The sequence below is a fragment of the Passer domesticus genome, chromosome 11 (genome assembly GCF_036417665.1).
Source record: "Passer domesticus isolate bPasDom1 chromosome 11, bPasDom1.hap1, whole genome shotgun sequence".
NCBI classification, from domain to species: Eukaryota; Metazoa; Chordata; class Aves; order Passeriformes; family Passeridae; genus Passer; species Passer domesticus.
This window is the reverse complement of record NC_087484.1, coordinates 8,615,394-8,636,246: the sequence shown is the minus strand read 5'-3', so window position 1 is coordinate 8,636,246 and position 20,853 is coordinate 8,615,394. Positions and strand designations below refer to the sequence as shown.

The following is a 20,853-nucleotide window of genomic DNA, read 5'->3' as shown; positions in this document are numbered from 1 at the left end:
AGGCGGAAAGGACCGGCCGAGGGAGCGCAGGGCCCGGGCCCGGACAGCAGCGGCGGGCGCGGCCGCCGGGGGGCGCCGCGGGGGGCGCCGGGGGGCGCTCGAGGGCGGCCCCGCCCCGCCCGCTGCGCGCGCAGCCGCCCCGCCCCGCCCCGCGGCGCCTCAGGCCGGGCCGGGCACGGCCGGACACACGGCGGGCACCGGGATAGCCCCGGAGAGCGGCACCGCTCCCGAGAGCAGCGGGCATTCGTGCCTGCACTCGTGCCTTCGTGCCTTCCCTCACTCACGGGCGTGCGTATCCGGGGTACCCGCGCTTGCCGCCCGCCCTGCGCGGCAGCGGCTCCGCCCAGCCGTGCCCCTGGCACAGGGCAGCTTGAACCGGCCCACACGGAGCTTCCCTCCGCTCCCCACAGCCCGGACACACCGATCCCAGCGCTCCTGCTCTGGGCGCGGCCACAACGCCCCGCTCGGATCCCTCCCGTGCCCTCACGGCCAGCTCTGAATGCCTCACTTTCAGCGTTCCACGGCAGACACCGCAACCCTCCAGCCCAGGCTCCCAGCAGGGCTGATTCTTGCACCCTCATCCCACCCCTAGCTAGTTTGGCTTTCTCACTCCTCCGGTCACACCCCCACATCGAGCTCACAGCTAACCCTAAACAGCCTCCCTTCTCCCTGCATCCCCCCACACCCGTTTTTTAAACCCCTTCTCTCCCAGCTGCTCTGCCCGTAGTTTCCTGCCTCCAGCTCTCACTGCAAACTGGCCCCAGAACCCAGGTCAAACTAAATGTGTTTTACTGTTCCCTAGAACTCGGGGTCATCAATCACACGCCCTCTACTGCTGCCTTCCTAAACGGGAAAGGGCAGAAATCACAAAGTTATCAGCTTTGTACAAGCACTTGTTTCTCTGCGTGGCAACAGCAGGAGTCAGCAAGCTGGAAGGAAGGAGGTGTGTGCAAGTAACTGTGATTTGCACTCCCACCAGCCCAAGAGAAGTGCAGTCTCTGCCCCACGTAATGACACTTCTGTAAGTTATTTTCATTCTAATTTTCACTGTTATGCTTTGCCTACCTCACTGCCTGATGAGGCTCCAAGGCACATATTTTGGACAAGACAGGAGCATTTCTCACATGGTTGTGGGTTTAATGAATCCACAGTGGTACACTCTGAAAGCCTCCCAGGCCTTACACTAACAACTGCAGCATCTGCACCAAATTCCAGCTCAGTTTCCACTGCATCATCACACCAGAGGCACAAACTGTGGCCTCAGCACTTTGTGGCTGCAGTTACTGGCCCAACCAAGGGTTAAACAAATCACAATATCACCCTCCACCGACCTGAATCTAAAGAAAACCTTTGTGTAATCACTTATATATAGCAAAACACATGCTACAGTTGCAGTAAAAAATAACAAATTAGCACTCAAGCTCTTTGGTTGCTGCATACAGCACTCTGCACTTTCTCAGTGTTTTCAAGCACCTTCAAAAAGAAATTTTGCCTTTACAATAAATCCCCTTGTAACTAAGAAAAAAATTTTGTCCTGACATTTTTGCTGTCCACATCCTCCTTTAATAAACCAAATGTCCTACTTTTATCCTTCTGACACCCTCTCACACTTGTACCAGTTGCCTTTTGAAAAAATTTGGCTCCCTCCAATTTTGTTTCCAGTGATGCACTAAGCCTGTTTGACACAGCTTTCATCTACAGCTGGTGGGCAAAGCACAGCCCCAGAAACCTCAGGATCTGACCCTGCACGACCTTCCCCAGATAAGGGTGAAATGTCCTCAGGTGCTCAAGCCAGGACAACTTTAGGGCCTGATTACACCAATCTAACTGCATGTTACCTCCACAGTAATTTTAGAAGAATCCTACCTGTGCTTTGGTTGAAGCCCCAAGCAAGTGCAGTGTGTCCACTCATCAGACAGATAAGATGAGGAATAAAACAATTTCTTGAAGAGGCTCTAAACTTTTGATAATTAATCAATATCAGCTGCACTCACAGTGTTTGGACAGAATAAGCAAAACTGATGTAATGAAAACTCCAGAGAACAATAGTTACCAGTTATCCCAGGCAAATCTCTCCTTTTGCACACCTGCTGGTCTTGGACCACAGCCTTTGCTGTAAGATGTGCTGATTTTGGCTGGGCTAGAGTAAGTTTTCTTCACAGTAGCTGGTATCAGGCTGTGTTTGGGGTTGGTGCTGAGAACAGTGTTGATAATTCAGGGATGTTGTATAGCTGTTGCTGAGCGGGGCTTGCACAGAGCCAAGGACATTTCTGTTCCCCATCTGACCAGCAAGGAGGCTGAGGGTGCTCAGGGAGATGGGAGTGGACACAGCAGGGACAGCTGCCCCAACTGACCACAGAGATATTCCAGACCACATGGCATTAAAAAAGCTGGAGAGAAAGGAGGGGAAATTCAATGATGGTGCTTGTTTTCCCAAGTCACCATTACACACAATGGAGCCCTGCTTTCATGGAAACAGCTGCCCATGAGAAGTGGGCAATGAGTTCTTTGTTTTGCTTTGCTTTTGTAGCTTCTGCTTTCCCTATTAAAGTGTCTTCATCCCAACTCTCAAGTATTCTAGCTTTCACCCTTTCAATTCTCTCCCCCATCCCACAGGACTGTGTGGGGTTTAGTTGCCAGCTGATATTAAACCAGAACAGAAACATGTGCTATCTCCATGCTATTTTGGGTAGGATCTCTTTAAAGAAAGTCTCTGTCCCAATCCCAGTGTGGGATTCATAGGATGAAGTCTTCTCTGTATGTCATACTATAAATTCTACAGCAGAGTCCAACTCCTGAACATTCCAATCATCATCATCAACCTCTTGCAGAATACTCCAACAACACAGATATTTCAGTCAGTAAATATTAATGTTTCTTCTTTCCAATTCAGTGACAGGGCCCTTGGCCAGGCCTCAGCTTGCTCCTGTGGTTCGGGATGAAAGTCAGTAAAAAAATTACAGCTGCCCCTGTGAGCAGCAATACTTCAGTACACCTGTGAGACCAGTGCCAAATGAAGCACAGAAGTGATCACAACAGAAAGAACATTTCCTTCTGTCAGTCTCCATCTTTAATTCCAAAGTAACAGTGTTGCAGCCAAGGTTTAACAAAATGGTTCAGCTAATCCCTGCTATTCACAGATGACTGTTCACCTGCTCCACCACAGACCCTTGTCTGACCCCTTGCTGAGCTGTTTCAGCTGGCCAGAGCTGCAGCAAAGATTCAGCTCTTAGTCAGAGTGTAACTGGGAAGCAGCAGTTCGGGGCAGTGGACACCGAGCAGCTCCCTCTCACACCTATGCTACTGCTACAGCCAGCACCGACTGAAGAGCAGCCCCACTTCACCTCCCTTCCTGTGGGTGGTGCCTTCCTGTCTCCTCCTTTGTACAGCATTCCTGCTTTCTGCAACTTAGCTTTCTGAACTGGACCACACAAGGGCCACTGCTGGCATCGGGAAGGGAAGAGGAAGTCCCAGCCTGGAAGAAGAAGGAGGATAAGATCAGGATGGCTCCCCTTTTGCCTAGACTGCCATTAGCTCAGCCTTAGCTGCAAAGTGAAGCCACACACTGACCCCAGCAGCACGCAGAACCAGGTACATTAGCCCATTTCCTTCAAGGGGAATATTGAAGTCCATGGGGTAAACTCCAGGCCTGTGAGTAGGGTAAGGTCTGTGCTTGTTAATTCTTGCTTTGGACACGAGTTAAGAACAATCACAACAATGCTTTGTGCTACTTCAAGCTACAGTGCAAGCTCTGTTAATACCACAATTTGCCTGTGGTACTGGTAGGTAGAAATGCTTCTTTCTGTGGCTTTGCAGTCATGTCACTCCACAAACAGTAGTGCTTTCAGGTAAAGAAAATGGAAAATCTGAGCCTAAGAAGGTCTTCCACATGACCTCAGCCCTTCTATTTGGCTTGAATACTTGTACTATAAATTATTACTCCCTGTACTACTCAACATTTGCAAGCTACCCCGATGCTGGAGGGCACAAAAATCACCCACTACACTTTTAAAGAAACACCTTTACTCTGAAGGAAGAAAGATCAGACCATGATGCATGACAAGGAAAATAAAAACCCAAAGCCTGCAAACCTTCTCCCCAGGGCTCAAAAAGGTGCAAAGTTCTTTATGTGCCCAAAAACAAACCACTTACACCAATAAAATTTACAAAACCCAAAATAGTTTTATTTACTTTTCAGATTTCTGCCTCAATGAGACATTTTGCAAACATGCTAAGGCTACAAAATGTCCAAGTTGACAAAGACATGCAACGCTGACCATTCAATAAGTCACAGCTATCACAGGAACGACTGTGTCCCCCGGGCCACAGGTCCCAAAAACAGGGATGGTGTACAGTGATCATGGCAACGCACTACGCAGGACCCAGTAACCTGAGGTAGGTCATTTACAGTAAGAAAACCATGTCCTACACCAGTGTTACATCCTGATCAACAGGAACCCCTTTCAGGTTCCAGAAGACGTGGGGTCGAGGACTGCTTCCTTAACAAGTGTGCAAGAAAGAAACAGGAATATCCATGTTGATTAATCTTAGTTTAAGTGAGCAGAACAAAGAGTTAGTGTTACCCATGCCAGAGAAAGCCAACCTAAACCTCTGAGGAGTGTTAGCAGCTTCAAGATAAAGAGTCAGTCAGCTGAAGCAACTCTGAAAAGGCTTTCCTGCCAGCATACAGGGTACAATTTGAACTTTATGATTACTTTGTTACAGATCATTCCACAAACAGTAAGATTTTGGTTGTGTTAGATCAGCGAAGCAGGAAGAGCTTGGGCTTGCTTGCATTAAAATAAACTCTGCTGATACAGTAAGAAATACTGTGTCAGGACACTGAAAAAATACAAGGCCTTAATGTGACCCAGGAGTGGTTCTCCATTCGGATCACTGAAAACCCTGCTTTGGAAAAGCATCATGGGAAGCAGCAGCCGCTGCCGTGGTGAGCATTAGCAATGCCCCAAATAGCTCTGATAAATTACAATGCAATAGTTACACCACAGAGCTCTTCTCTGCTGCGCTAGACAAAGATGTGACAATAAAGGACACTATTGCAAAGCTTCACTTCCACTCAGACACGCAGAAAATCCGGCACTAGGAAAAGACGAACTGTAAAAGACAAAACATTGTCTGATACAGTCCGATAACAAAGCCAGATCTCTGGTACCATAAACTGTACAAAAATGATAGAAAAGAATATGCACTGTTATTAATACAGTGCTTATTTTAATATAAAATAAACAGCTTACATTTCCACTGTAAATATAGGCTATATACAGAATTATGTATAGATATAGCTACATGTATAAAGCTTCATTATAGGCCTCTGATACATTTATAACTATGGCTCCCTGAGCCATTTGTAGAGTGCATTTAATAACAAAAAATTAGTAGTATGGAATAAATACAATAATAAAAACATGAGTTCTTCTGACATGGTTTTTAAAACTCTCTGGCTTGACACATTGTGCTAAAAATTAAAAGATGAAAAGACAATAATCTGCGAGGAGGAGGAAGAGCTGGCCTGCCACAGGCAGGGAGCGTAGCTCTCCAAAATTAAAGTGACTTTGCCCTGAATTTCAGCCCTTGACAGCAACCTTGTTCTCTGCAGCAGCAAACATAGCATAGAAGCGCGAGTTCTCGTTGGCCAGAAGGGCAGTCGGGGTGTCGAATTCCACTACCTGAAACCAAACAAGGCAGGTAAAGTATGTCAGTAAAATGCAGCAGAGAATTGACTTCCACCCCTTGGACTTGTGATGTGAAAGAGTGGAAAACACAGCATTCATCTTTAGGAGAGACACCAGGCAGTGAAAGTACCTGCATTTAGGGATACTGTAACCTGGAATGCTTCAAACTGGCTCAGAAACTGAAGTAGCCCAGCAGAAGCAACCTCTGGTGGTTCTGGCAGAGGCATATGCTATGGGCTTTTGATTTCTCTACCTTTAAGGAGCCTTGCCCAATGTGCTTGCATTTAACTGTTTATGGCCCTCAAATGGAAGCCTGAAAAATATGTGAAGTATCTGCCATAGGTGTGCTTGATGGCACAGGGCTTTATGAAAGTAATGGGAAACTGCCACTGAGCCCCAGCAGAGATGTTTATGTTACTGCCCATCTCAGAATTAATGTACAAAGGAAGGCTCAGAGATTTTTAAAGACAGACTGTTATTCTATGGTACTTTCCTGGTGTGAAAAAGAAATTTTGCCATCTTTGATCTTGTCACAGGCAGCAACTGATTCTACTGGACTCTTATTACCAAGGATATGAATGAACAGAGGATTTTCTACCCTGCAGTGCAGCTGTTCCCTCAGTTCAGTGGCACCAGCAGACCAGAGGCAGAGAGGCTCCCTGCTCACCTGTCCCTGTGTTAGCACCATGATGCGATCGCAGCCCAGGACCGTGTGCAGGCGGTGAGCGATCGTTAACATAGTGCAGTCTGCAAACGCCTCTCTGATGGTCTCCTGGATCAGTAAGTCTGTCTCTGTGTCCATAGCAGCTGTTGCTTCATCCAGGATCAATATCTGAAAGCAGCACAGAATTCTGGCTGTTACCCATGGTCACACCTTCCCTCCCTGAATATAAAAATACATATAGAGGGGGCAGAAGGGTCACAGCCAAGTGTTGTCACAGCTGGCAATCCTTACAGAGTTGTGGGCACAAACACAGGTTTTGCAAGTACCCTTTCAGTTTCCTCTATGTAATTATCTTCAACAAAGCCTACAGATGACACTTACATTTTTATTGTCACATCCTAGAGCTACACATGGGTTATAACCCGGCCTTTAAGTTTCTACTACTTCCAGTTTTATATTCCACAGATGAATCCCAATTTACTGGTAAAAATTCTGCTTGACACATCCCTGGTAGTGACATTCCTCCTGGAATGAGTCAATACAGACTAGGCTTAATAGCTTTCTTACGCTGGGTAAAAAGTTTCTTCCCCTCCAACATAACCTGATTTGGACTGATTTCTTGTCAAAACTGAACACGCTTTGTGCAGGTACTGCAGAGACAGCAGTAACTTCTGCTGAGTAGTCTGACTTTAAAAACAGATGCATAGTGAACTTTAAAATATTATGATATGTCACATTTCAGAAAAAAGGTTGTTAAAACCAGAATCCTGATCAATCTCAATCCAAAAGTCCTTTCTAACTGTAATTATTGTTTGTTTTCCATTCCCGCAAAATCTTTCACTTGGCTGGCAGAGCATGGTCCCAAATTCCACTTGGAGACCACATTTTAGTGGAGCACCATGTAGAAGAAAAACGCTTGGCTCACATTCACAAAAAGGTGGAAAAAGGGAAGAATCTGATGTTCCCCAGTAACAGGACACTGAAGAGATTATTGTCTGACACACTACTGTTAGCACTTAGGAGCAATTCCTTTCCAATGCCAGGACATTACAGGAGCTGGTTACAGATACCTTCCTGCTTGTTTTAACCTTACACCTCTCTGGGTTGCAATAATCATTGGTGTGATTCTTCTGAGAGACAGAAAGAATTCAGCACAAAAAAAGGCTTGTTTAATCCTATAATTCTGGTATCTCTAGCTATTCCTCTCCCTGCTGTGCTCACCTTGCAACGACGCAGCAGAGCTCTTGCTATACACAATAACTGTCTCTCTCCAACAGAAAAGTTCTCCCCATTTTCCATCACTTCTGAATCAAGTTTCATAGGCAGCTGTGCAACCTGTGTGGGAAAGAAGAGGCAAAATAAAAATCTTAGAGCACTGCACAAAATCATATAAACACAAACAGATCTCCTGACAATCTTTGTCACCAGCAGAAGAGTGAACCCAGTCCCTGCAGGAATTCCTGCAGCCATACCTGCCACCTGACTTACATGAAAAAGAACTGGAAATGTCATGGCAGCAAGACTTACTGAGAGGGCCTTGCAAAGGGCAGGCTTTAAGTTCAGTATAAATTTGCACATATGACATGTACAGTCACAAATGGAAATGTAGAATGCACACCTGAGGCACATACAAAAAATATAATTTGAAATGTTTTAACACCCTAAGAGTCCCTGTGATGAAGCAGCACTCTGCTATTCTATATATTAAAAAAACTACAGAATATGGCACGTCCCAAAAAAAACCAAAAATAGCAGCCTGATAAAATAATGGGAAAAAAGAAAATAAATTGGTCAAATAAAGCATAGAGAACAAGGGGGAAAATGTAGAGAGAAAGCTTAGATAAAGACCTCTAAAGCAGCTACTAACAGATTATGTTGCTTTGGAAGTCAAATGCAAACATCCATCACCCAGAGCACATAATACTTACACACTCCTTCATGTGAGTCCTTTCCAAAGCAGCCCAGATTTGTTCCTCACTGTACTGATTGAAAGGATCCAAGTTTGATCTGGAAGGGGAAGCAGGAAACAAGCAGAATTTTAATTCAGCAATGAATGGCAAACCAACAGTGTGCTAATTTATCCAGACAGGTGATTCCCATCTGGCCTTCCACTAACAGTTTCCTTGCCAGGGAAATCAGATGTTCCCAGCACACCAAGGTTAGAAGAGCCAAAAAACAAGAGTAGAGATGGAAGACAAAGATATTAAAACTTCACATATAAAGGGAAGCAAGACTTCCATACAGGATGATCACACCCAGTGCTGCACTGGACCAGCTAAAATAATTCATCTGTGGGGTTTTTTTGTTTCTAAACCAGAACAGAAGCAAGGATGCCTGAGAGCTATCACCTCACCAGGCACCTATTACATTTCAGGTATAAGCACGAAGACTGCTCAGTCTTGCCTTCTTATGGCCTCACTAACCTCACAGTGCCACTGAACAGCACAGGTTCCTGAGGGATTATGGAGAGTTTGCTCCGAAGATCTGCCAAGCCAATGTCATTTATTTTCACTCCATCAATTTTAATGCAGCCTCCAGACAGTTCAACGAGACGAAAGAGTGCCATTCCAAGGGAAGACTTCCCTGAAAATGAGACAGGAAAAACATGAGTGGTGTTTCTACAGAATCATAACAGTTTTCAGATGAGAAAGCACTTTAAAAGCTGTCCACATCTAAGAAAAGTTTTAAAATACCAAAAAGGTCTGGCAAGCAAGTCTCTGGTAAGTTCTGAGGTTCAGCATTTAAACTTCTGAGCAATTGTGGGGGCAGCTCCTAATCTCTCCTCAAAGAAGTCATGCCTGGAGTGCTGCCCCAACCCCACTGCCAGAACCCTGCCATGAAAACCCAATAAAACAATATAAATTACTTATTTAGAAACTCATTTTGAGGTTGATTTAAGTAATCTCACAAACAGGGGTTTGGATTCTTCACATTATAGTGTTCTGAGATGACTCAGAGCCAAACCTGCCTGCAGCATCAGTACAGAATCCTTCAAGAGAGAAGGAAAGAGCACATTGCAGGCACCAATCTGTGCTGGTCAGTGGTTTGGGGAGTTAAATACAATCAACATACTGGCTCAACATAGTAGGATATCCCTGTGCTTTAAATGGAAACTTGTTTTCACTACTGTTCACAGGGTTATGCTTACATACAGACATAAATGGAAACCTCCACTGACAGAGTGCTCAACCCCTCCTGTGCAACCAACTTACTCAAACACAGGAGAACCAATATGACTGCCCAAATCTGTTCTGTAAAAGTAAAAATTTAACTCTAAGTGTTTTTCCTTACCTGAGCCTGTCCTCCCCACAATGCCAATCTTCTCCTTCGGTTTGATGGTAAAGGACACTTTTTTAAGTACTAGAGGGAGGTTCTCTCGGTACCGCATCTCTGCATTTTCAAAAACAACTTCACCTTCCTGTGGCCAGTCCAGAGGAGGAGTTTTGTTCTTAATTCGTGCAGGAGCTTCCAGGGAAAGCGTCTTTTAACAAAAATACAGAAGTTCAGTTTCCAGTAAACAAAGGACCAAAGGAAAATTATCAGCTGCAGCTTTCAGCAGTTCTTCCCTGCAGACTCAGCCCAGATCATTTATGGAGGTTCCATGATAAGCTGCTTGGCTGGATGTGGGCACAGTGGTACAGAAGTTTGCAGTATTACACTGACCACACTGTTAATTCCCCTCCTATTGCCTCAGTAATGACATCAGTCCTTCTATACAACAGTGGTTTTCATCAATGGAATTCAAAATGTATTTTGGGCCTATTATTTGTCAGCACAATCCTATTGAGCTTCTTAGCACCCCAAAGACTGGATGCAAAATCTGGTGCATTTGCTATGCCACACCAGGGTCACCACTGCTGATTTTGACACAGAAGAGGATGTCCAAGTAACACAAATGCCACCCTCTTCCTTCTCCTCCTCATGTTCCACTGTCCTACTGAATCACTGACTTAGTCCCTTCCAGCCTGGTCACTTTTGCTCTTTCACTCTGTCCCTTATTGAACAGTTCACAGATTAAACAGAAAAGCAGAACCTCTGAAAGCCAAACAAAAGGCTTTATAGCATGTTTAGAGTGAAGTCAAGGTCACTTTCCCACACTTGGCACAAGCACCCTCAAAGAACGGCAGCAATCCCGTCATGGGATTCACCTCATGTAACTGAACCAGGCCATGACAACTCCTTTACAGTCTCCACAAATGCTATAAAACAGCATTTCTGGAGTGTGATTTTTCTCATTCTAATATAAATATTTGGAACAGGTAATAAATTGTCCTCTAGAGACACCCATTTCCTGCACTGACCATAGAGAGATCCCACAGGGATGCTGTTGTGGACATCTGCAACATCTAGTTAGAGGCAGATTAATTGTACACCAGGGGTTTGAGAAAAAAAGCCATCTGCTATGACAGTGCTCCAATTCTTTGAGCTTGGTGCTCAAAACAGCACCCCTGATCCCCCACTGCAAAAAGCCAAGCCTGGGCTTTGGTAAGACCCAGGACCTGAATGGCATTTCACTGACCACCCACCCTTCACTTCAGCTTCAAACTAGTTTTACAGTTTCATAAATGGCTGCCTAGAGATCAAAATTGTTTTAAAATCACAGCTAGTGTTTCTTGATAGTGATATAGAATGAGAGACATAACTGTTAAAAAACCCCAACAGCCTACAACTGTAGATTTTCCCACAAAGGGTCTGACTGATAAACCCATCCCAGCCCAGTGAGAGATACAATATTTGGCACAGTTGTCAACTTGTGTGATCACCAAGTCTCCCATGTGCAGAAATTTTCTACTTAGATGCCTCCAGAGGATTTATTTAACTGGGGGAATGGACAGGTTTGGGGCTTTTTTTTCTTCTCTGTTTTTCAGGCTGTGAATTAAATCCACACACTTGAAAAAAAGCTACAAATATTAACTACTAAATAGCCCTACTAAATGTGTTAAATAGATTTACCAAATAAATACACGTATCTCCCTCTGAGTCACAGGAAATATTAAATGGAAAAGCCTTTCACCTCACACACCAGACCCAGCAGGAGGCTTTCTCCTGGCTGCACTGTCCCCACTGACCTACGCCCAGATCTGCACACACAAATCCCAGTCACAAAGAAAGGGTTACAGATAATCAGAGCAGCTTGCTAAGCATTCAGCCTGGCACATTTATCATGTTCAGCTGAGCACATTTCTCATGTTTGCAGTAAGAGCATTCCCTTGACTTTTCAAGCATACAGAAATATGTTACATGAGACAGCTGTGGAAAAGTAGGCTTATTAGGCTGAAGTGGAATTACTTGTAGATAAAGCAACAAACAGTTATCTGTGTTTAAATGAAGGAATTCCATTAGGTTTGGACTGAAGGATGCCAGAACACCATCCTTTTGCTGTACAATAATGTTTTGAATCCCCAAGTCACCCCTTTCACACACTCCACTCTTTACTGTGAGTGTCAGCAAGCTTCCAATAGCTCACATAAACCCAGCAATGCCTCTAAGTTCAGTATCAGCACTGGGGGCCATTCAGCTCCCCAGTGCTGATACATGTGCTTCACAAAACAAACTCACTCTGCAGTGTTACAGCACAGGCTTTAGTGCCTTTCCAAGATCAGGAATGTACATTCTGTACTAGGGCAGACTGTGGCTGAGGCCAGCAACGTAACAAACAACACAAAATTTCACAACACGCACTTGAATGCAGTCCTACCTTGATATAGTGGTCAATCCTCTCCACTGAGGTGAAACGAGCTTCTGTCTCTGAAGCCAGTCTGACTGTAAACTGGAATAACCCTGTTAACTGAAGAGGTGAAAGAAAACAGATTTTTAGAGCTGTGACTTGTTATTGAATTAAGGTATGAATGTGGCCAGCAGGAGCAGGGCTGTGACTGTACTTGGGACTGGTGAGGTCACACCTTGAACCCTGTGCTCAGTTTTGGACCTCTCACTACAGCACAGATATTGAGGTGAAGGAACATGCCCAGAGAAGGGCAACAAGAGCTGGGAAGGGTCTGGAGTCCTGTGAGGAGCAGCTGAGGGAGGTGGGGGGCTCAGCCTGGAGAAGATGAGGCTCAGGGGGAGCTTATCACTCTCTACAACTCCCTGAAAGGAGGGTGTAGCCCTCCTCCAAACCCAGGTGGGGTTTGCTCCCTTCTCCCACTTAACAAGCAATAGGACAAGAGAAAACAACTTCAAGTCATGCCAGAGGAGGTTTAGATTGGATATTAGGAACATTTCTTTACTAAAAAAGTTGCCAAGCAGTGAGACTACCCAGGGGAGTGGTGGAGTCACCATTCCTGGAGGTATTTAAAAGTTGTGTAGATGTGGCACATGAGGACATGATTTAGTGATGGGTTTGGCATTGCTGAGGTAATAGTTGGACTCAATGACCTTTATTGCTGTTTTCCAACCAGAAGAATTCGATGATATTTGATATTCTTGACATCAGGCACCATATAACTAAAGTGTTCAATGCAATTTAATTAAATAGCTCATTTTAAAATCACCATAATTTATGAATCCCTTGAGAAACCAGCAGCTTAGAAACTTTTCCCAAGAGCAACAGTATGAGGTGTCTAAGCTCTTCAATTTCCCCTGGGCGCCACAAGGAGGCAGAAGAGGCCAAAGAGCAGCTCCAACCCGAATGCTCAGAGCCCTGCAGCTCCTCTGAGCCAGCGCTGGATGCTGTTTGCCCATTAGCAAGATCTACATTAAAAGAGAAATTAAATATTACAGTATGGGGTCACACTCACCTGCACAGCATAGGAGATGGCCAGGCCAGCATAGGCAGGAGGGATCTGGCCATGCATCAGGACAATCATAAGGCCAGTGGTTGTGATGAGAGCGATGCTGATGATGTCCAGGCGCACGGCCAGCCAGCGCATCGCGCAGCTGAACAGGTAAAACGGGGCCTGGTTGTCATCCAGCAGCTCCTGGTACCTGCAACAAACACAGCAAAGGTTAGTAAGACTTCATGAGCCTGATGTTCTACAAATATCAGACCACTTAAACTCCTGTTCCAGTATCAGGATTCAATGTGGAAACTCGTCACTGACCAAATTCCAAACCAAAACATGATGGCAGGGATTGCAAACTTTCCCCACCACTGCTCTTCCCAGTTTTCCCTTCCTTCTGTTCTCCCAATTTTTTTTCCCCAGAAAAGTAACTTTCAGTCATAGAACCAATGATCCATCAGACTCCAGTAATAAATCCTTCTGAATGCCAGAAGCTGTTGCATTCAGCTTTGTGCCCCACCATTCCCCACTGACCTGTGCAGAAATTCCTGTCCTTTGTGGTAGGCATGGATTGTGGAGAGACCCTGGATGCTAGATGTAATGTGAGACAAGAATGGAGACTGTGTGATGTTGTCCAGACGCTTGAGCTCTCGAATAAAGACTCTGGAAGGAAAGAAGCACTTTGAGTTTTGTGCAGAACCACCACGTGCCAACCACTATGTTGTACTTGAAGGTGAAAGTATCTGTTCTTTCAGCCAAAGCAGCTGGTGCACTTACCTAGACACGACATGCAGAACTGTGAACAGGACAATGAGGGGCCCCACTGCCACCAGGAACCAGGGGAAAACCCCAGAAATCACCCCCACACAGAAGAACACAAGGATGACATTCTGGATGAACATTTCCGCTTGAAACGGCAAACGAACGTCAACTGAGGAAATGGAAGGAAAAGAGGAAGATCTTGAGTAGAGAAAACTAAAACAACCCATGGAAATCAACTCAGTCCAGCTGTACCTCAGTAACAAACATGGAGATTTATCTTAGTTTATTCAAATTAGAAATGTACATTTTCATTGGGATGTTTTTACCTTCTGTTACTGGCAGTCTAATTACTCCCATTTGCAGAAACAGCATTGATGTAACTCTGGCCTAATTACCACCTCTGCTGCACATCAGCTTCACTCTAATGTTTTAAGTTGCTCCTGCATTAACTGCTGAGAGCCCATGAGCAGCCTGAAGCTACAACAGCAGCAGCACATTTCCTTCTTCATAAGTGGAGTGGATGCTCAGACCTGAGCTCTCAGCTGCCTTCTGGAATCATAACCCCAATTCCTGCTTTGTTTATTGCAAGTGCACATTTGGAAACAGGGTACAATCACCCCAACAGCAACAGACTGGAGAGTGTTCAGGGCCTAACAGGGAGGTCTGAATGTGGGATTTACAGGGCACACAGTGAGAGATACCTTCATCCATATCTTTGGAAAACCTGTTGAGGATCCTCCCAGTGGGTGTAGTGTCAAAGAACTTCATGGGGCTACGCAGAATCCGTCGGAAGAGCTCGTCATGGAGCCTTGAGGATGCTCTGAGAGTTCCCTGACAACACAGAAAACATTGCAGGGTTGTAAAGCAGTGTTTGCCTTCCTGCCACCCAAATATTCTACTCCATTTCTCTCCAACCATAAGAGGATTTTACTGCTTCCAAGCAATGAAGGAAGCTATTAATTTGACCAGAAGTTCAGCAGAAACATGGTGCAGCTTGAAGAGCTGGCTATGGAAATATTACAATCCATGATTGAGTCTGGTTCAAAAGTCTCTCAGGAGATGACCAAAAAAACCACAGAGACAACAGAAGCAAGAGTAGGGGGGAGACCAATACCAGCACTGGCACCTACCTTTACAAACACCACCCCACGAACAGCTTTCAGGATCAACATAACTGCCATAGACAGTGCATAAATGCCAGCATAGTAATGCATGTGAGGGTTATCTTTCATACTGTTGCTTATGACAGTCTCATTTCCCAAAGTCACAGTGGTGTTCTGCAGAAAATTCAAGGTTTCAGAGGTTAGTTAAGACAAGGATGAAGCATGTATACATTACATGTGGTAGACTTTAACTGCCTTGTCTCTTCTCCCACTATATTTGATATTTCGTGTTTAAAGTACTTCAGTGATCATTGAATATGTCAGAAACTTTTCCCCGGCAGAGATGCTTGACTTGTAGATTTGTACCCCTTGATCTTTTTCCTACAATATCTTTCAAAATACTACCACAATGCTTATTTAATTTGATTCCTAATCTCTCATTTTATGCTTATTTCTTGTGTTCTTCTGAACAATGTCAGATACGTGGATACCACCACACAGCCATATTCACCTTGGACAGACCTTTATCAAACACCTATTTCTGCCATTATGAAATAAATTCTTTACTGTCCCACTGTTATTCATTCTCATTCTCTTTTATTCTTGATCTTTAAGTACGTTTAAGGACCTCATTGCTGATTCTAATATTGTTGGCCATCTGCACTTCATTATTTCATCTCTGAGATAAGTACCTTGCTCTCTGTGCCCCCACAAAAAACTCATGTAGTTATATTTGGATTTTTGAATGCAACAAGACTTGCAATCAAAGCCTAAGAGTGATAAAAAGCCCAAACCATCCCAGGTCATCAGAATCTTCAAAGCAATTTCCAAAAGGCATTTGACTCAAAGCCATATTTTAACAAAAATTTTCCTTTTAGGTATAACATCACATTTAAACAAAACACAATACTAAAATTAGCTTCTTGGCTCTTTTCATATTTTCACTTCCTTTTCTTAGACTAACCACGAAATGGAACAAGAGGGCAGCATTAAACCACATAAGTTATTTTATCTTTCTTATTACTGGAACTCTCTTATTCTTGGAGATGAACTCCCTCCTGAGAGCACTTCCTGGGGAGCCTTACAACTTATTTAAATTAGGAAGCACCATTTGGTCTCACAGGACTGCTTGGGATTAGTCTAGCAGAGCAAACCCCCAGCTCATTAGACACAAGAGTAAAAACCTATTGAACTTACTCCACTGCCTTGCTTGATCCAGAAACTCAGCCACCAATTGCTAAAAGCTGTGCTGCCCACATTTAGCACAAACAGTGCCATGATGATGAGGAATGCAAAGGGGCCTCCAGCTGCCTGAATGTAGACACCATAAACAGACCAGGGCACAGAGCCTTTGCCTTTCTCTTCCAACTGGACCAACTGGCCTGAGAAACAACACAAGATGAAGAGGGAATGAGGAAAGCTCTTCCATGAAACTCCTATAAATTTACAAACACTCACAAAATTAGTCTTTCAAATGGTGCAGAGTACCTTCAGAAACACACACTTTACATCATGCTTAGAACTCAGTAGCTCAAACAGTTTTTCAAGAAGTCACATTTCCTCTGCAGAATCATTTAAGTTATGGTAGAGCTGAAAGAGCCTCATCAGCAGAGACTTAAATGTTAGGCTGGGATCAGCCTCACTATTGCTTTTTAAATCCTGAAGTTCAAAGCTAACATTAAACACAACTACAGAGGTCAGACCTTCCCTTCATCCATAAATGCCATGTCCTGCCCAGGACTGAGTGCCAAGCTGTACACATGGCCCTCTTAGGACAGGAGGGAGAGGTGGTGTGGGAGACAAGGCAGTACCAGCTCCTTTGTGCTAATGGCATCTGACTGAACTTGAAAACATTGCACAGGCACCCACATTTAATGAATTAATGAATGTTCTTTGCCCACTGCCTGTCTCCCATCAACCACACTAAGTGATTAGGATTGAGACAGCTTCCAAAACCTGAGAGGTACATTAACAATATACTTTGAAGCACGTGTTTTGAGCTTATTTGAGTATAAAATAATTACAGCCAGAAATTTGATTACATAGTTACCCTCTTCTTCCTTCTTTACAACTTTCTCCTTCTTCACAGACCCTGTTTTGGTACATTTATCCTGGGGCCTCTTCAATGAATTGTTTGTGTTCTTCTTTATATTAATCTGCAGGAAAACAATGACACTGAACAGAGGTAGTTGGCTTTGACATTTTCACATCTAAACACAAACTTTTATTTATCTGCCACCTAAGGAAAAAGGCTTTCAGTAGCTCAGCATTCACATCAAGGAGGATATTAACTTCACAGTTATTACAGATGATTGCCAACTCTGGTGGATTAAATTTTCCTCCTCTATTTATCTGAACTACTACCAACCTGTACAGGTGGGGTGCAAGGGTAATTTCCAGGATCAGTGAAATTATGAGTGTACATGGTAGAGGAATGATATCCCTACTACTGCAAGAAAGATATAACCTCCCTATCCCTTGTAAAAATAACTCACACCTTTTTAAAGAGGCTTTTTTCCCCAAGCACCCTAGCACTTAGAGACATTTCATGAGAGCTTTCTTAAGAAAAGTCAGGTTAACTTGATCTTCCAGAAATCCAATATCCAAACACCAAAGTGACACACAAGCACTGTTCTAAACCCAGCCATCTTTCCATAACTGGGAGCTACTGCCTGTTCAGAGTCAGCCTACATGGACTGAAACCCCTTACACACCATGTTCAGGGCTGCCTTCCCACACTTCACACGAGATCAAACCACAGAGAATCCAAGTGATCATCCATTTATTCTTATCCCACAGGGAATGCAATTTAATGGTCTTTCCGTGAGCTAATGTTTACAGCAACATTGAAGGTCAGCCAAGCATGAAAACTGGAGAATCTCTTGTTCACTATCATTATATTAGTCTTAAAATGGCAGAACTATTATCTCCATGCCTCAAAGGATATGCAGAGCAATGCTTTATATCCTTTTGCTTCTTTCACAAATATCTCCCAGGAGAATGTGTCACCAAACTCCTTCTATATTTGTAATTCCTATAATGCTTCCTTCTCAGAAATGTTTTGTTTTAAATGTCTCATGAGTAAGAAGCCTCTCATCTCTTAAAAAATAAACTGTTGTTGTACTTTTAATCTTTTCTTTCTAAGAGAAAATGCACACAAAATTTTGACAAGTTATTATAAATCAAAATCCCAAGGTCCTTACTCTAGAGATTAACTTCAGGAAACAAAGAGCAGAAGGGTGGGGAAAATTAAATTGCTGGAAATTTAGATGTTGTTGTACTAAATGTTTCTTGTTATTTTCTAGATTTACAATTTTTCCACCAACTGAAATACTAGAGCACATATTCAAGTTTGCATTTACAGACTTTTTCATAACAGAATTAGTCAAAGCAAAACATTTTTTCCTCAAACTCCCCCAAAACACAGCATTTTCAATTATGCTTCCAAAATGCTGTCACATCTAACTTTTGACAAGCTGTGTCACACCTGCTATGCCTCAGTCACACTCCATTGAAAACACAGTAACAAGCCAGTAAGAATTTTTTCAGACAAAGATTGTTGAAGATCTGCACTAATTCAGAGGTAAATTAAGGAGTGGAGCGTACAGTAAGAGAAGAACTTCCTGCTCTGAGCATCACCAGGGGAGACACTACAATATTTTCATTATTAACTCATGAGCTCATTGGCAGAGTCCTCTCTAGCACACATCCCCTAAAAACAAACTGTGACAAAGTGCTAATGAAGCAGAGATTATTCTGTAGGAAATCTATTGGTCAGATCAACACATGAAAATGTGTGAAGCCGTTTTCTACATTTCCAACAACATCACTTGGTTCACCTCAGAATAGTCAAGATTCAGAGCACTTTAAAATAAACAAGTACCTCGATATGTGGTGTTTCTCCCAGCTGTAGACTATTAAAAATAGTTGCATAATCCCCATTTAAATTCATCAGCTCCTCATGACTGCCTCGCTCGGTAATGCAGCCTTCTTTCATGAAGATCACTTCATCACAGTCAACAAGATACTGGGGAAAGTGGCAGCAAGAACAAGTCTCTATCACGATGTTCAGTATCCAAACACTCCCACACAGCCCTTCTCAGCAGCTTGTAGACACTGGCACACAGCACAACTATGCCCACACAACAGAAAGCTGATTTACAGAGGTCCTCCTCTGACTAGAGCACCATGATTACTCACACTACACAAATGAAAAGTTTTTGTCTCCTATCAAAACCAATCTCTTCTGGAAGACATGACTCAGGATACTTAAACACTGCAAATACTGATAGAATAAGCACTAATATTTTATGCACAGAAGACAGCAAAAAATCTCAGATACATCAATTCTGATTTACTAACACCAAATATAACTGTTTCTGCTGTGATGAAATAGCTTTATAGCAAGTTAGCAAAAATATTTTTGAGCATGTATTTATTTCTCTGGTAAATTTTCTTTAGCCAAGGGTTAACATTTCCAGTCAGACACCAAGCAGCACTGGTATCAAATAATAAAACTGAGCTCAGTGCACATTTGCAAAGCTAGTTTATAAATGTAAACCACATATTCTACACACAGAGGGTTGTCCTGTCACAGGTCAGGGCACAGAAATTTCCAGTATGAAGCAACTGATTAACAAACCATTTCAACAAAGTCCCAGTAAGAAAGTAGCAGAGATTCAGTACCTGAAGCTGATGTGTGATGAAAAGGACAGTCTTTGACTTCAGGTGCTTCCTTATTGCACTGTTAAAAATGTGATTTCCAACGTGAGCATCTAAGGCACTAAGGGGGTCATCGAGGATGTAAATGTCCCTGTCACTGTACAGGGCTCGAGCCAGACTGATTCTCTGACGCTGTCCCCCACTCAGGTTAGCCCCTCGTTCACCAATCTGCAGAGACACACACCCATCATTTTATTTCTTCAGCACCATGCAACATGGATGACCAGATTAAGCATACCATTATATTAATTTTTATATATTTTTATATTCCCCCACAACATTTTATACTAATACATATATGTATTCAAGTTTAAGTGTCCACTTTGTGACGTGTTATACATTCAAACTCAAGCTTAATATGCTTTAGATGTGGTAGTACTTTCTTTGCTTATTTTACCTTTTATGAATTAATATAGCCATTTTTTTCGTAGGTATTTTAAATTGAGTTCAATTAGGTCCTGTTAAGGCAGCTAAATTTACAACACAATAAAAAAAATCCAAAACAGTAAACATCTGAATAAAAAACAGGGTACAACTCTTAACAGTCCAGGGCCCACTAAGATAGCTCAACAGAATGCATTCAGTAGCTTGGCTCATATGCACCCCAAGTGATGTACCCTCATTCCAGTTTACCCTGCCAAACCAAAACTCTTTTCTCCCTCTATTAATTAGTTTAGTATAAGCAAAACATACCTCTGTCAGGTCCCCATTTGGAAGGATGGCCAGGTCAGGCCTTAGACAGCAACCATTCAGCACCGTATTGTATCTGAAGAACAAATAGATAGTTAAGAACACTGATTTCCCTCACAATTATTTAACTAGTACAGCATTATATCAATTTCTACACTAATAGCAGATATTCCAGCAGCCTACAACAAATTATGTGTCTTGGAGTATCAGGAGAAAACTGGGGGTAATAATTAATCACCTACTTCAAAAGCATTGTGAGGACAAAGAGACAATTTGTTTTCAGGGATAGTTGGCTAAGGGAGAGTCCCATAGTGGAGGGGGGCCACGGAAGATATCAGTACATTGCACACAGCAGTTGTTGTGTTTGAAGAGGGCAAGGCCAGGACAGCCAGAGCAAACACCACTTCAGTGCTGCCCACAGCAGCTGCTGGTTTTAACCAGAGGTCCAGGATGAGGCTCACCCTCACTGCAAGGAGCAGGGCCAGGCACACTGACAG

The 20,853-nt window shown here is 43.5% G+C and overlaps 1 protein-coding gene and 1 long non-coding RNA gene across 11 annotated transcripts in view; one reads left to right on the top strand and one right to left on the bottom strand.

Annotated features, from left to right (window-relative positions):
• Nucleotides 1-533: 533 nt before the first annotated feature.
• LOC135278741 (uncharacterized) lies at nt 534-6,863 on the top strand. Of its 2 annotated transcripts, none has more exons than XR_010346158.1 (4): nt 534-1,021; nt 2,894-3,591; nt 4,199-5,706; nt 6,234-6,863. It is a non-coding gene; the product is annotated as an uncharacterized LOC135278741 (long non-coding RNA). The 2 variants fall into 2 exon arrangements; XR_010346157.1 differs by having other exon boundaries at nt 6,230-6,863.
• Nucleotides 4,163-20,853, bottom strand: part of ABCC5 (ATP binding cassette subfamily C member 5) — a 43,461-nt gene continuing 26,770 nt past the window's right edge. For 7 of the 9 annotated variants that reach the window (XM_064385483.1, XM_064385482.1, XM_064385484.1 and 4 more), the window contains 17 exons: nt 20,360-20,432; nt 19,631-19,834; nt 18,828-18,971; nt 16,995-17,100; nt 16,142-16,326; nt 14,972-15,118; nt 14,543-14,672; nt 13,857-14,010; nt 13,614-13,742; nt 13,098-13,284; nt 12,056-12,145; nt 9,649-9,838; nt 8,781-8,940; nt 8,286-8,364; nt 7,579-7,692; nt 6,361-6,525; nt 4,163-5,687 (listed from right to left, as the gene is read on the bottom strand). In XM_064385483.1, the coding sequence (XP_064241553.1) occupies nt 5,586-5,687; nt 6,361-6,525; nt 7,579-7,692; nt 8,286-8,364; nt 8,781-8,940; nt 9,649-9,838; nt 12,056-12,145; nt 13,098-13,284; nt 13,614-13,742; nt 13,857-14,010; nt 14,543-14,672; nt 14,972-15,118; nt 16,142-16,326; nt 16,995-17,100; nt 18,828-18,971; nt 19,631-19,834; nt 20,360-20,432 (2,359 nt within the window). In that variant the 3' untranslated portion in view covers nt 4,163-5,585. Of the gene's footprint in view, nt 5,688-6,360; nt 6,526-7,578; nt 7,693-8,285; nt 8,365-8,780; nt 8,941-9,648; nt 9,839-12,055; nt 12,146-13,097; nt 13,285-13,613; nt 13,743-13,856; nt 14,011-14,542; nt 14,673-14,971; nt 15,119-16,141; nt 16,327-16,986; nt 17,101-18,827; nt 18,972-19,630; nt 19,835-20,359; nt 20,433-20,853 lie in introns of those variants that run through there. The other 2 variants (XM_064385490.1, XR_010346156.1) reach the window with 2 other exon arrangements.